General features: G+C 39.8%; 2 protein-coding genes across 3 annotated transcripts in view; both read left to right on the top strand.

Annotated features, from left to right (window-relative positions):
* The window catches only part of slc67a1 (solute carrier family 67 member 1), a 14,596-nt gene extending 9,750 nt beyond the window's left edge, over nucleotides 1–4,846 (top strand). For both annotated transcript variants that reach the window (XM_032522527.1, XM_032522519.1), the window contains 5 exons: nucleotides 2,058–2,168; nucleotides 2,535–2,635; nucleotides 2,757–2,858; nucleotides 3,114–3,234; nucleotides 4,222–4,846. In XM_032522527.1, coding sequence (XP_032378418.1) covers nucleotides 2,058–2,168; nucleotides 2,535–2,635; nucleotides 2,757–2,858; nucleotides 3,114–3,234; nucleotides 4,222–4,409 — 623 coding nt within the window. In that variant the 3' untranslated portion in view covers nucleotides 4,410–4,846. The remainder of the gene's footprint in view (nucleotides 1–2,057; nucleotides 2,169–2,534; nucleotides 2,636–2,756; nucleotides 2,859–3,113; nucleotides 3,235–4,221) is intronic.
* The window catches only part of LOC116693539 (centrosomal protein of 83 kDa-like), an 18,692-nt gene that overhangs the window by 660 nt on the left and 1,931 nt on the right, over nucleotides 1–16,101 (top strand). The window contains exon 1 of the mRNA XM_032522543.1: nucleotides 1–1,611. This exon is cut by the window's left edge and continues 660 nt beyond it. Within this exon, the coding sequence (XP_032378434.1) occupies nucleotides 203–1,435 (1,233 nt within the window). The 5' untranslated portion in view covers nucleotides 1–202 and the 3' untranslated portion in view covers nucleotides 1,436–1,611. The remainder of the gene's footprint in view (nucleotides 1,612–16,101) is intronic.

The following is a 16,101-nucleotide window of genomic DNA, read 5'->3' as shown; positions in this document are numbered from 1 at the left end:
TGTGTGTGTGTGTGTGTGTGTCCAAGAATAGAAATCCCCGCTCAGCTGTAGAATGTGTGTGTTCTTTATCGCATCACATTCTGTTGGAATGTTATGTCATAATTTGGGTCTTTTTCCAATGCACAGGTGTCAAGTGAGTAACACTTTACATTTCAAATCTCAATTAGACCCAGAGTGAGCCTGTAGAAAATCAACAGGAAAGATGGCGAGCTTTCAGAAAGGTGACGTCGATAATAAGTATTTGCATAAGACAGGCCCCATGTCAGCTTATCACCATTACGTCCTGTCATCAATCCTTCCCGATGCTGAGCGGGAATATCTCTGCACAAAGAACAAAAACAAAGTCCTGGAGAAGGAAAACGAGGTCCTCAGGAAGAAAGTTGACTCTTTGATGACCTACCCTGAGCTGTTTAAGGCAGAGCGCCAAAAACTCCAGAAGGTGATCAAGAACAGAGACCACCAGTGGACCCAACTGTTGCACTGCAAGAATGAATTGTCGGTGTTGGGTAAGAAGATGACGATCAAGGAAACGGACCTGAGGCGGCTGCACAAGCAGACTCAGGCCCAAAAGGAGGAGCTGGAGTCCACAAAGATGGCGCTGCAGTCGGTAAAGCGGGGTGCTGTCACCCAGAGGGCCGAGCAGCTTCACCTGAAGGAACGACTGGACCAGGTAATCAAAGAGAGAGACGGCCTGAATGACATGCTGCTGCGCTGCAAAAATGAATCCTCCGAGTTGCGTGACAAGATCAGCAACCAGCAATCGAGCATGAACAAGAGGGCCAGTCAGTGCAAAGAGCAGATGAAGCAAATCCATCTCCTCAAGCTGGAGAACCAGACACTTCAGAAGGAAAGGGGCATCCTGGACGGCGATGCAGAGGTCCAGAGGCAGGAGCTCCAAAAGTGTGAGGAAGAGCTAAACACACAGAAGGAGAAGCTCAAAGAGAGCAAAAGGTTACGCGCTATTGAGGATGAAATAGGGAAAAAAATAGTAATAATCCAACAAAAAACGTGCACGCTCAAAAAGCCCAGCCCGGAGGTGCCTCTCCAGAAGGTTGAGTCCTTACAGAAAGAACTCCTCGCCCAGACTGAAGAGCTGAGGAAAACCCAGAAGCGGTGTGAGGAGCTGCTGGAAAAACTGACAAAGGTAGCGGCGCAGTTCCTGCAGTGCCGGGTGACGGTCAGAGACCAGAAGGAAAAGCTCAAGGCAGTAACAGCAGAGAGGGACATGTATAGAAGTCAGACTGAAAAAGTGGCGATTGAATTGGCTGACATAAAAAAAGGCCACCGCAGCGAAAAGCAGCGCAACAGAGCAGCCAAGAGGCTAAAGAAAGTCAAGCTGTCAACTGGAGACAGATTAAAGGTGTCCCGTCCCCCACCAGTCACCAGCAAAGTCCAGATGCAGTCCGAATTAAGCATTGTAGGGACAAAACTTTAAATGTGCTCTTGGAGCTTTCCAGCTGTCCGAGGAGACTGTGCTTCTTCCAGGGGTTTTTCTCGTCTTCTCAGGGAGCTCGGGCGGGGTCTTTGTCCATCAAGATATTTTTTCATAAAAATAAACCGACTCAACTTGATACTGGTCTAGTTCTTTGTGGTTCTTGTTAGTGTAACAGTGTAAATTTGACATCCACGGTTTGAATTTATTTAAAAATAATCCCCATAGATGATGAATCTTTTATTGTAAAATAATGTAATATGTGTAAAATAATAAGAGTTATACACAGCAGGACATCTACAGCACATTATTGTTTGCAGCAATAGACAACTATACATTGTGTTTATTATTGTTGTTTAAAAAATTGTGCAACAAAAAATCAAGCATGCTGGTTGGGGAAGAGAGGATTTTTCAGTTAGTTTAGTTTTAGAGTTTGTCTTTAAGGGAAAAGTTATTTTTTATGAAAAAACACCTTCTTTAAATAAGAATGAGCTGCACTGTTGCTTGTGTGCCTCTTAAATCCTACTGTAGGGTTTACAAATTTGAGTTAGAGATTATGTAATCTGGCAGATATCAGGCTGTTTGTACATCAGTTTTTGGTCTTTTATTCTTGAATTTCCTACAGGTGGAAACAAAAGCAAGTCAGTATTCAACCTGGGAGAGATCACAAGACTGATGAAGTTCCCAGGTGTGAAGCGGACCTTTGTTGTGAAGATAGTTGCAGGTTTGCCAACAGGTAAGAGTTCATCTGAGAAGACATTTGATAAAAGATACAGGAATGTATTTACTTAAATATATTTATCACTTTCCATTTCAACTCTTTTATACTTAAATCCACAAATTGTGACGCGTGACCTCCCACTTCATTTTCATCATTATTTATTAGACTGAATATTTGGTTATGTCTGAAAAACTGTTTCTTTAAGACTATGTGTTTAGAGGCCACTGTTATAAATCCGAATGGAACATGTAAGAAACATAACATAAGTAAAAAGGTCTGTTCAGCCTGGGTTCAGAGGAGTTACATTCAAACATCTATGGACATTGTATAGAAGCACATAAATTCAAATGAAATGAAATAATTGCTCTTCTCTTTCCTCAGGCATATTTCAAGTGATGTTCTCAATCATTGCAATGGACTTCTTCAAGCTGCAACCTGAGCAGAATGGCTATCTGATGGCTTATTTTGGCATAGCCTCAATGGTAAGAGTCACACCGACTGAAATACAAGACAGGCTGAATGCGATTTCAGTGACTTACGTATGTTTCGAAGGCTGCAGCTGATGACATCAGACGGTAAGATAAAACCCGGATGTGTGTTCAGGTTGTTCAGGGAGGAGTGATCGGTCGGCTGACAGCGAGATACTCGGAGAACTCACTGCTGCTTCTGTCCATCGGAGTTTCTTCTTTGGTGGGACTGGCTCAGGTACACACAAAAACACACACACACACACATACACACACACACACACTAGACCTGGGGAGTATTTAAAGTATATTATGTCTTTATTAAAACTAGTGTATTGTTTGCAGGGATAGACAACAATACATTGGGTGTTGTAATAATGTTCATGGCAATCAACCCAAGAGTCGAAGGCGTCCTTAGTGATTGGCATTTGTTTAAAATGTAAATACTCCTCAGTTTGGATAATTTCATTAAGTTCTTTCTTTCTTTCTGCAGGCTTACATGCAGAATGTGTTCCAGTTCAGCCTGATCGTCATCCCGATGGTGTTTTCTCTCAGTTTGTTTAATGTCCTCACAGACAGCATGCTCACCAAGAGCGTACCGTCCTCCGACACAGGTGAAGTCATCCCGCTTTCAGACATTCACACCAACCACACAACGTTTGTCTGGCAATGCTTGACTGTATCTGATTTAAACAAAAGGAGGGAAAGAAGTGCAACCTTACAAAATTAAAATATCTGTTGTTGTAGTGTCAGGTGAAATATTACCCAAATCTATGGTGGCTGCCAGAAACTGTAAACTGGATGCAGCTTTATTCTGTTGCATTTGTTTTCGGGTTTGTGTGCTTTTCTTTTTTGCATTGTTTCTATATTTGGTTGTGTTGTGGGCATTTTCAGCATATTTGCTAAATGCTGCGCATGTGTTGTCAAATTAATGAAGCTGTTTTCATTTTTTTGCAATCCGATTTCTTTTATTTAAACACATACGCAAAAGTGCAAAAGATTGGTCTAGATGACAACATACAGAAAAGTACACTACACACACCGAAGAAGGCAAAGTGCACCTTTTCCGCAATCCTTCCAAATGTTTCACTCCAAAACAAAGGAAATACGAGAAGGAAACAAACACTCTGCACAATTCTACAGCATGGATTTCAAGGATTCAACAATGCTGAGCCAATTGTCCAAAGTCTTTCCTGGTGCTTCATTAATGCCGTGGAGAGCTCCATATATATGATATCCAAAAAGGAAAGGGTCCATGTTTTATTACTAATAGATGGTTTCTAACGGGCTCCAATCATTCTCTTGGCCGCTGTAAGTCCAGCAAATAAAGTTAATTCAGAATCAAAACATTGACAATAACATTTTCAGTATCATTAATCAGGGCAATGGAGATGTTTTCTTGATTTGCTTGTGTTTTGTCCATTTGCATGTGTTTTTTTTTGTTGAGTTGCAGTGCGTTTGGGCCTATTGGCCGGCATACCAACCGAAACAGAAACAAATCTGAATACTACAGGCTCAACTCATCAGAAACCGACAATTATCTGACTTCAAAACGCAGTTCATTAAATTGTTTATTGAACCCACTTTGCTCTTGTACTCAGGCACCATGATGGGACTGTGTGCATCTGTCCAATCCCTGCTCCGCACAGTCGGGCCGACTGCTGGTGGCTTCCTGTACGTGAACTACGGCCTTTCGTCTATAGGTTTAATGCAGTTTGTTGTGAATATCGCCGTGTTTGTGCACCTGCTGCAGCGTCACCTCAAGAAGACAGACGTGCAAAAGGAATAAATAAAAAAATGTGTACAAAACCTAATAGAGGAGGTGGAAATTCAAAGTTTGTTTTTGGGAACAATCAATGTTCTACAGATGCATATATTTAAAGCACTCTGCCACAGTTGTTTATATGATGAGAAAAACTCAAGTGTTTCTACTTCATCACTTTTTTGGATTTTGTACTTGTTTATTCTGGTGGAGATTCAGGACTGAACCACTAGATGACAGCAAACCCTCCAGTTTACCTGATGATGCTTTTATTTCCCTTGGTTAATCATTTACATTCACATTAGTTACACTCTAAAAATCAGTTGGCAGACATTGAGATTTTATCAAACATCATCAAGAATTAAATTAAATATAAGCCCAATGGAACATAGTAGTATCAGAACCATTTTTAATGAAAGTTTATTTTCCTATTTGTCCTATTGTCCTGTATTAAACATTTAAAATAATATACATACTGTATACATGTATTTATTTTTGTACATTACATTCTGTAATAAATGTACATAAATAATAAAAGTATTATGTGCATTAATTAATTTAAAAGCAGTGGTGTATTTCAGACATCTCTTTGCATTAAGTCTCTTTATCTTAAACTTAACATTAATCTGACAACTTAAGTTAGCTACTAGTCCCTTTGCATATTTAACATTAAAAACATGTCATAAGCTTTTCAGATACAACACATTGCTAAAGATCAAACTGGTGGTTCGCAACATTTTTTGGCTCGCAACTCTGGATAGTAACATCAGTGTTATGTCTCCTGGTCCCGTTTAAGATGTTTCTGGGTTGTTGTGCAGTTACACCAAAGAGAGATTTCCCCTCTAAAGTTCTCAGATGGTTTCATTTAAATAACAGGTTGAGGCCCAAAGAGATAAAATCACCCAGGATATCACAAATAACCCAAAAGCTAGCAGAACACTTTTCTTCTTTCTTCTCCCATTAATTGTCATGCCTGCTCAGATTGGTTTTGCGACTCTTTTAAGGGTCCAGACCCCTAGATTGGGAACCACTGGACTAAACTACCTGTATGTTTTTATTTCATTTTCATGTATTTATTTCTGAGGGAAACACATTAATGGGAAGATTACCCTAACATTTGCTGGGCAAATGCATTCTCCACAGGTGTCCTGCTACATTTTCAATTCAATTTTATTCATAGTGTCAAATCGTAGCAGAAGAGTTGGTCTAGACCACACTCTATAATTAACAAAGACACAACCATCCCCCCAAGAGCAAGGATTTGGTGTGACAAAGGTGAGAAAAACCTGCCTTTTAACAATAATCAACACTACTGTAAATGTGCCAGTGTTATCCAGGTGGCCAAATTTCAACAGCAGTCCTTTTGGTGAGAACGTATGAGACCAGATCAACTGCACACAGCAAGACATTAGTACAGTAAATACATCAACAATATCCACATTCAGTAACCATGCATGCAGGCAACACGAAGCAACAAAAACTCAGCCAAGCAATGCTGATTATAGAATTTTTTTGACACATGCAAAAATGTAGAGCAGTGATGCAATTAAATAATGCATATAAAATACAACAATCCTGATGGAGATCTTGATAAAATATAAAGTTGATGAATTACCTCCAGCAACAGTGAAATGCTACTTAATGATTGATGCAATAATAATCCATTAATGTATTAGCAGCATTACATTTTACTTAAGTAGGATTTTATACGCAGGTTCTTTTAGATCGTTGTGTTTGTACTTTTACGTAAATAAAGAATCTGAATACTTCTACCACTGGTCAGAGCACACAGTAAACGATGCAAATACGTTTTGTATCAGATATTAAATCATCAGTGCAGAAAAACAAATGACGTACTGTATCTCAGTTGCCACGCTGCAGGATGTTGAAATTATCTCATAAAATCTGTAGCAGGTGTTTTCATTGTTTCTACAAAATGTGTTTAAAATATTATGTCCAATCCGGGTTGAATATGAGCTTATTTTAACAGTAGGGGGTCTGTGGTGTTATGGAGTTATCATGGACCAGGCTACATCTTCAACAGATGCCACTGGTGTGATTTCTTTGCCAGTTTGTCCTGTTTGTTTATTTTCAGTTAATTCCATTGTTTTCTTCAATCTTCATCTTTTAGGAGACATTTTGAAACATAGCTTTTGGCCATATCACATAGATCTTTTAGGTTGTTTTTTTCCTGCAAAAAAGAAAGCATTTAAAACAAAATTTTAATATTTCTTAAACATTCAACTATGAAATGTAGGATACAAAGGCAGAGACATTGTGGAATATAATTTTAGGTCCATGATACTTTTAGAAATCAAAAAAATCCGCTAACTTTAACCAAGATAAATCACTGAAAACTGCATTTTCACTTGCAGTAAGCAAACCGATGTAATGCTTTAGTTAATCTTAAAGTGCCCATACTATGAAAAAAAACACACTTTTTCTGGGATTTGGGGTGTTATTTTGCATCTCTGGTGCCACACGTACAAACTTGGAAAAAACCCATCCATGCTGTTTTGAGTGAAACAGTTTCTGAATGTCCCCTGTCTTCATTCTCCGGGTGAGCTGTTCAAAATCTACACGTCACTACCCGAGACGAGGTGGCTAACCGTAGCACATGCTAGCGCTAGCATGCTACCTCATTTTCAGTGGCAAAACACTGCTACAACACACACTAGTTCACCATAATCTAATAAAGAACTACTTCCATGTCCCTGTTCTGTAGGTACTGTATGTGTATCCCAGCTAATCCTGCCTTGTACTGACCAAAGTAGGAAAAACAGTAGCTAGCTAATGTCATTGTTAACTAGCTACTGCACATGTGCAACTCCCAACAAACATATCATAGAAGTGAGATGTCTCACTCTGTAGCTAAAACAGAGAGCTCAACACACAGGGTGAAAAGAGGAGCTACAGCAAGGTACAGTACAACAAAAATATGGTGTTGTTTTGAAAATGAAACCATGTAAACCTATTCTGGGACAACCTGAAAATACAATTATGAACTTGAAAATGAGCATAATATGGGTGCTTTAAACATGCTTTTGTACATTCATATGAAGAGTGAAAACTCGTTTAAGGACAGTGGTTCAGGGAAAGGAACAAGAAGAAAATATTTTCTTTCTGCACATTCTTCAAATGTCAAGTTCTTTTTAATTCAAATTCATTACCTTGCAGGGTGTGATAGTCTAATGTGTCTAGTTTAATGTGATCAGTGGCAATCCTATCACCTGAGCCTAATCCCACAGGTACGCTCCCTCATTTCTCGCTGAGTCGTCTCATTGCCTATTGCTGCTCTGCATGAATAAAAAAATGGCTGTGATCAGGGTTACGTGGCTGTGTTGTGTTGCTTGATTGCTTGCTTGCATGGCTACATGAATGTGTTGATGTTTTACTGTTCTGTCTTGCTGCATGGCTTCTTGAGAAGGCTTTTTGTTGTTGTTGCTTTTGCTGTCTTCATGGTGTCTTGTTGTCGTCTGTCAGTAAATTTTAACCCGTAATGTCTTTGCTGCTTCCTGTTGCTCTGGTCTCAGAACATCTCGCCAAAGGACTACAGTTCAAAATTAGCCATTTGGCTAACACTGGCACATTTACAGAATGGTATTTTATGTGCATTGTTCTTAAAGATATATAAATGGAATGAAATGTTTTCTGCGCAAACACACATTTGATGTACAGTGCCACAGTGTCCGTGGCGGTGCAGCTCCGTTAACCTTTTACATTTGTCTTGTAAAAAATAAGCCACTTGCTCTTGAATCTTCTACCCTGTATCTCTCTATCAGACTCAAAGGAGCTGTAGATGGATTTGAAGGGTGTCACTGTATCTGTGGACCCAGGGGGGCGGCCCTGACCACTGGAGGCGGTGCCTTGTTACACTTGGCCATTTGAGTCAGGGGGTGCCGGGACAATGCTGCTGTTAACACTCCTGACGGGGACCTTTGGGTTCTCTGAAAGTTTAATGTGACTCTGCGAGCGACCTGCGCTCACTGAGGTCAGAGATGAGCGCGGCCAGGCATCGGTCCAAGGTTTCCCTGTGTTGGTGCATTGGAAACTGAATGCCAGCGGTGGGAGGGGGGCATCAGGTCCTGGGCTTGTTTTGTCCCCTCTGGCATTGATAATGAGGCATCCGTCTCCACCTGCCACATGGGGAGAAGAGGCTCACTGTCCCACTTAAAAAGAGCACAGGTTACCTATCTGATTTGTCCAAGGCAGGCCAGGGACATGATCTGAAGCAGAGGAGCCTTCAGCCTAAATGTTTTATACCACTTCTTCCTTATTTGTTTGTGACTGCACCACACGGAGCTCCTTATCAGAAACACTGTGTCTCGTTAGGTGCATCTTAAATACTAAGCTCCAAATCACCCAAACATGAGCCACTCAAATTGTGTTATTACTATTCCCCAAGAAAGTTTGTCTTCTTGTATTGAGCCTAAAGGCAAATTATTTAGCACAATTTTTGTGACATTGTGCCGATTCTTGTACACATCAAATCTGACGTGCATGTGTCAGCCCACCGTGGCCACCAACCCCCCTGTCGTCCTCTCCCGTGGACCTTGTGGAGCTCGTGGAATTGGCCACGGGAGCGAAAGGTGATCTTAGGGGGGTTTTGTCTTGGTGTAATCAGACAGCGACATCATCAATCATGAGAGGGTGAATTACAGCGGGTTACAATGGGTGATAAGATAATGAGTGGGGCCTCAGCGAACTGGTGAGGGACAGCTCGAGTTCCCGTCCTGATTACATGGCTGCAACCTGACTGGCTGCAAACCTCTTTGAGGATGCTGGCTGCACAAATCCAAGATGGAGGAAAATACTTTCTTCTTCACTTCTTTCTAGTTTTAACGACTACTCAAAGTGCTTTTGTATTTTTCACACACATTCATACACTGTCTTAGCCTGCCATATATGGTGCCTCCGGCTCATCAGATACACGTTTACACACTGCTGGCACAGCATTGAGGGCAATTTTGTGGTTCAGTGTCTTGCCCAAGGACACTTTTGACACTTCAAATCTACGTGTCTTGCCTCACACAGTTTACGTCACCTTGCTTGGTGCTCAGCTTGCTCGCTAGCTTGCTAGCTTAGCTAGCTTAGCTCTGTTTCACAACACATGTAACGTTATTGTGTTTTATCCACCGTCTTTTTACCAGCCGGGAAGCAAAAAACAAGCAAGACCCACTGGTCGTGGGAGTAACATTACATCCTTTTACCAAACACACATCGTGGCTTTAGCAAGACATCACTTATGTGACTTTGGGGTAAGTAGTCCTTCTGATAACGTATTTTCACAGACTTTTACTTAAACACTTTTACAACAAACTGGGACTTGCAAAATTGTCTTTTTGGCTTCATTCAAACGTAGTCAAAAAATAATTTGTCTTTCCCCACTGTACATATTTCTTCCAAAATAAGGTGGTCCACCGGAAGGGGAGGGACTTTAATCTGTTATCAGTATACATGTCGCCAGCCTGCAGGTGAGACTGCACATGTGGATAAACCCCAGGCTGTGTGATGAATCACAAGACATCTTTATACACAAGCTGCTTTCTCCGCTGTGTCTGTGCTGCCATGAAGCCCGCTCGGTTGTGTGTCAGCGGCTCTGAGCCCCATGACGCCCGGTCTAGTCTACACTCTCGCTCCCTGACATGTGCCACCGCTCACTAATCCTCCTCTGATGCTCCTCTCTGCATCATCACACTCGACAATGGAACAACAAATGACCACTGCATTCTCAGCGGCTCTCGCTGCATCAGTCAGGATCTTCTTTTTTCCAAAAGTGCAAAAAAGCCATGTTGGTTTTCTATAGGCTAAAATTTGAATTCATACACAGAAGCTGCTGCATGTTGGTCGATTATCTTACAGCGTACCAGGGAACCAGGAAGGCTCCTTTGTGATGTACATGTTGCGCCACGGAAATTAATTGTTTTATTCAGGATTAAAACAGTTGGAGATTTGATCATATGGTTGAAAAGAGAGGATGTGGATATCATTGTAATTATGGCTGAGCCGATTAGATATATGACAATATGATGCTTTAGTAAAAGGCGGCGAAAAAGTGTGCCAGGCAAGGCATCTGTTTGAATTTGTGACTGTAAGCTCTCCATGTTATTTGCATGACTCATATGGAGCAGCATCTGTGTTCTTAAAGATAAATCCAACCATTATTGGTCATATTGGTCAGCTTAAGGTCGAGCACGTAAATGACGCAATATGGGCCAGTTGGAGCTGTTCATACAATCAATTTTAGGTAGAGCTGGATAATATCTGCTGGAAAGATCAGTTTGAGATGTAAAACTTGTGTACTAAATACTGTTTATTTTCATTCAGCTCCTAACCCCCCACAAAATATTATATTTTTCAGAATATAAAACTACACAAAAATAAAAGAGACGTTCATAAATAACTCACCAAGCCAATTTAGATTTCAAATGTTAAATGTTACTGAGAAAACTATATAAACATTATACTTTTAGTATGTGGAGTCAACATGCTGAAACACTGTATTCTTGTCTATTGATTGGTGAAATTTTAGTTAAAGGAATTACCACAGAAAATAATGTTTGGGAAAAAAATACCTGTGGCTCCTCTCTGTTAGCTTAATTCAAAAGTTTACTCTGTTTTACTGGAATCATTTTCATGTTCCTACCCAAAAAAAACAAGCACAAAAAAACAATCAAATTATCGGAAGATGCTAAAATGCTGTGTGTAGTGGCTTTAACTAAACAATAAGGCTGCATTTGAACTACACAAACACACAAACACAGTTATCAGTAAACTCAATGAATCAAGAGTTTTCCAATAATTAATTAATTAATAATTAATGGAATAATTTCCATTCTTTGAGCTAACTCATGTTGCCGAACTTGAAGAAAGGGAAAACTCCACAGAAAGCGAGCAGACCTTCCAGCATCTACATGTTTCCATGTTTTTTAATGTCAGATAGCAAGCTAGCCACGCTACATCCAAGATTTATCTGGGGTTAGTTCAGAGCGGGGATGGTGGACAAAGCATAGACTGTAAATATATTGCATCTTACATATATATATATATATATATATATATATACATATATATGTGTCAATGGTATAAAGCTAGCATCTTCACCATGTGAACGAGACTTCTGGGATGCTGCATTCAGTTACTGCTCCAAGCTGTAAGAAAATAGTGTGGTAAATAGCTTCATTGGCAAAATGCATTCCCCCTGAACAAAAACCTAAGTTTTCTGGTTTTACAAGCCGTTATTTGGTATTTCTCAGGAAGTATCTTTTTACCTTTGGACAGAGCCAGGCTAGCTGTTTCCAGTCTTTGTGCTAAGCTAAGCTAATGACCCTCGGGCTCCAGCTTAAATAGCCCATTTACTGTATCCCAGTTAGGACCATTATCCCAGATATGACCTTTGTGTTTATGTTTTATGTAGAAAAGATATAGTAGAACTTTATTTACCCCAAGGGCTTCTTGTGGAGCAGCTGCAGTGCAAAGTAGGAAAGAGTGCAGGTATGAAATATCAATATAATGCAAGTCAGAAATGTGTAAAAATATACACAATGCCAAAAATATAAACATGTTAACAGTAAGGATCATACAAATATACAGTGCTATCTGGATATCTGATTACTGATAAATATTTGACTTTGAATGCTTATTTGCTTTCTTGCAAATCGTTGAGAGAAGATCATTACAACTCTCATGTTAGTGCTTTAAAAGGTGCCATGGATAGAAAAAAGACTGATAACCAGAAGACCAGTGATCATTACACCAAAATTGGCCTAAAGTTTAATGTACTGTTTTAAATGAGATTACATACCTGTGATATTTACTCAGGCAATTGATTTCCTCACTCTGATAATTATTTGGATGGCAGATGGTGGGTGGGTGGTAATCCCAGCTGCTCATTGGCTTGACCCCTTGCACTCCATCCACCTCCTCCCAAACCAACACACGACCCCCCCCTCCACCCCCCCAAAATCTTAACGAACCCGCTGAGCTGCACGGCCAAAGAGCTGCTTTAAACTGGTGAGTAATGGCTGTGTCAGCAGTCAGGAGATGAGCCAGAGGGTGAGGGGGGGGGGGGATGAGCGGGGTATTAGAGCCCCATTAAAGCCGGGTTCTATTGTTGAAGAAAGATTGTGTTGTAAACACTGTAACTGTACACTCCCGAGACTCACAATGAAAAGCTCTCCAAGTTATGTATTTGCCGTTATCATGTAATATATATTATAATATATAAATAAAAAAGTAGTATTTAGGGGTCCAAGCCCGAGGCTGTAGTAACCGCAGTAGCAAAGATACGCAGTATACACAGCAGGGCGGTGGAACTCTATTGTTTAAAAAAAATAATTGATTTTGAGTCTTTTCCTTTATTTTTCTTCTCCGTGTAAAACTCCCTCTACAGACTAAACCGTATATTATTATCCCCAAAAAAATATTTTTTATAGGATAATAATTGCACAAATTATGCAAAAACAAATTTGTGTAGCTAACTATGACTTTGCCATATCTCGACCAAAAATAAATGCTATCAACGCAAAATTTTAAAGTCTTGTTTGCCATGACCCTCTGGAGGTCATTTTACCACAAATGGCCACTAGGGAGAGCTACAAGTACAACAAGTTTATATTCAAGCTCCACCGATATATCGGCGGGCCGATATTAGACAAAAAATTCTTTTTAAATATTCATTCGTCAGAATCATTTATGACGAATAAATGATTTTTGAATTTTGTGTATTTATACTTTACTGTAGTAGTTATTTTACAGCAGACTTTTTACTTCTACTCCTTACATTTTTCCACAATTATCTGCACTTTCAACTCCTTACATTTTAAAATTAGCCTTGTAGCTCTTATTTCAGTTCAGCTTTTTTCATTCCATCTTGTCATGGTTCAAAAAAACGTAAAAAAAATCTATCCAGATGAATCGCGCCATCTGGATAGAGTGACTTGTGGTTGGATGAGAAGTATAAACATATACCATTCCGACACCCTATTGGTTTGAATGCAGTCCGTCGCACCTGAACATGACACAAATCCCGTCACACTCCAGCAAGGAAATAGCAGACGTATGTAGCCTAGTACGAAGATGTCCGTGGCAGAGACTCAAGACAACTCGGGCAAAATGTCCCATCCAAGCAGCAGCGAGGAGGTTGATAGCCCGACGACCAGCCAACCCTTCTACATCCCTGGCCGTACCCGGAGGAATATTTCTAAATGGTTGGATGCAAAAACAACTCTTTTCAAATGCGCTGCGAGCTCAGCGCACCCAAGTACCACAAGCTAATTGTTTCCAAAACTCGCCGTTTAATTTAAAAAAGCATATTGATATTATATATTTTTTTTCCTTCCCTTACTTTTTCTTTAAGTAGTTTTGAAACCAGTACTTTTACTTGAGTAAAAAGCTTGAGTTTTGACACTTCTGGTGTGATATCAATCTGTACGTATCTGTGAGATTCATGTTCCATTTTATTTATTTATTTGTCTTTATGGTCCCACAACCTTTTTATCGTTCAAGTGACCTTACTGCAGCACAATTATTAACAGCCCAGTTTTTCATGAAAAAAAAATTATGTTCACAGGGTCAGCTATGGACAACAGGGTTGTCGTTGTTGTTTTACAAGCTTTTATAGAAAATAAAACCAAACGGACCAGAGGTTGTCAAAAATCCTTCAGGGCTCTGGGATATTTGCAACGGCAATGTAACGCAGACCTTGCGTCTCACACCGCTCCATATTTCCTGATGTTTGCTTCCCCACCAACTTTGGGGTCCACTTAGGGGTCCACTTAGGGGTCCACTTTCGTGCGCTCCCCGGGTCGCCGGGGTCGACTTGTGCGATGAGGCTTGGACCCCATGATGACTGCTTGCAGTTGTCGTTCTACTTTGTTTTTCTATGTGCATGGAGGATTTTGTAGAAAAAAAAAAAAAAAAAACTGTTTATGTTTGAGCACAATTTTCCAGTAAAATGAAGCAAAAACTAAAAGTAAATCCTTGCAGAATGTCATTATTCATATTTTGGACAGATATCATTTTAGATCAGTTGATTGATTTTTAAATTTAAATCAAGTTACCAGAACCAAAAAAAAGGGTATTTTCTTGAAATGAAAAAGGTAGGTATTCAGTGAATAATTGTAATTTAATGGGATGTTTGTAAAGTCCCCCCCCCCCCCCCCCCCCCCCCCCCCCCCCTCCACCATTTGCCACACATTATGACAGAGATGCAGAGATGCTGTATGAACCAAGTACTGCTGTTACCATACAATCAATTCAACAAGATGAAACACAGGAGAAAACTCTCATGTGTCTTACGTTGGGGCGGCTGTGGCTCAGTGGTAGAGCGGTCGCATGCCAATCAGAAGGTTGGTGGTTCCGCGCCGGAGTGTAAACGCGTGCGAGTGCCAAGGAAAAATTGCTTTCTTCATTTTGTTGATAATTTTGTAAATGCTACAATTTGTGCTGGGATTGTTTTATTTGTTGTTTGGGTTTTGTTCGTTTTGTTTGTCCATGGTAAATTGAGTTTTGGAGTTTTGTTAATTAATGTATGTTTCATTGTTTTCGGGCCCCCTCTGAAATGCTTTTAGTAGCTTATTTGGGGTTCCCCATTTCATGCGTCCTGTATATGATTGTTGTGCCTCAATTGAAGTGGAATTGAGTGGAATTGTGTTTGAATGTACAGTGATGACGTGTGAAATAAAAACGAAACGAATCAAAACGAGTGTTTATCTGATGAACAGGTGTCACCTTGTACGGCAGCCTTGGCCAATGTGTGTGAATGGTTCCTGTACTATGTAAAAGCACTTTTAGTAGTCATTGAGACTAGAAAAGCACTGTATAAGAACAGTCCATTTAAAGGATGATTACAATTTTGCACAAAGTTATCAAATGACCACGTAGAAAGTACGCTCCTTGCATTACAGTATATCTCTCCATCTGTTAAAACAAAGCAGTGGCACTGTATTGTCACAGCAATGTAACAATGGTCATTTCAGTTACCTCATTTGCTATAATCTTCTTGTGTCCTCTGCGTTTCCACAGGGGCCCTAATCCAATCTAAAGTCATCTGGACTAATCCACCACAGCAGCAGCAGCAGTGGTCGAGGTAAATCAGGCCTTTGACTGGTAGCCATCTGCCAGACGAGTGTCTGATAATTAGTTATTATTAGTTTTACTCAACTGATGCAAAACGAAATTTGGATAGGTGCGAACACGACGAGGTAGACGAGTCACTTTTGTCTAATTCCTCTAAGTTTTGTAACACCACAAGTCCTTCATTGAATCATTATTAAGTTAACAAAACAAACTATTTGTAATTAACAACTTGTTGTTTTAGAGTACAAGCAACTACTGTAGTTTTGCACATAGTAAAAACTGAAAAATATTAAAATATAATTAATAAAATGAATTGGGCTAATAATGAGGCAACATTTTCTGTTATTATTATTCATTATGACTGTACTTATATACTGTATATAGTATATTACATACTGATGTAAGTTGTCATAATGATAGACCCACTGGTTATTCAACAATCTCCATTACTGAAAATCCAATAAAATAAGAATATCAACATGAAAATGAAAAGAAAAAAACTAAATGTACAATATGTTGCATCACACTTTAGAAGAGAAGATATTATGCTGCACAGATGAGAGCTGGTTTGTTCCTCTGGCTGTTGAGGTTGAAAAATATGCAGGAGGAAAACAGGATGTGTGTGTGTGTGTGTGTGTGT

Source organism: Etheostoma spectabile, chromosome 1 (assembly GCF_008692095.1).
Source record: "Etheostoma spectabile isolate EspeVRDwgs_2016 chromosome 1, UIUC_Espe_1.0, whole genome shotgun sequence".
NCBI lineage: Eukaryota > Metazoa > Chordata > Actinopteri > Perciformes > Percidae > Etheostoma > Etheostoma spectabile.
The sequence above is the reverse complement of the archived record's forward strand: the minus strand, read 5'-3'. Positions and strand labels throughout refer to the sequence as shown.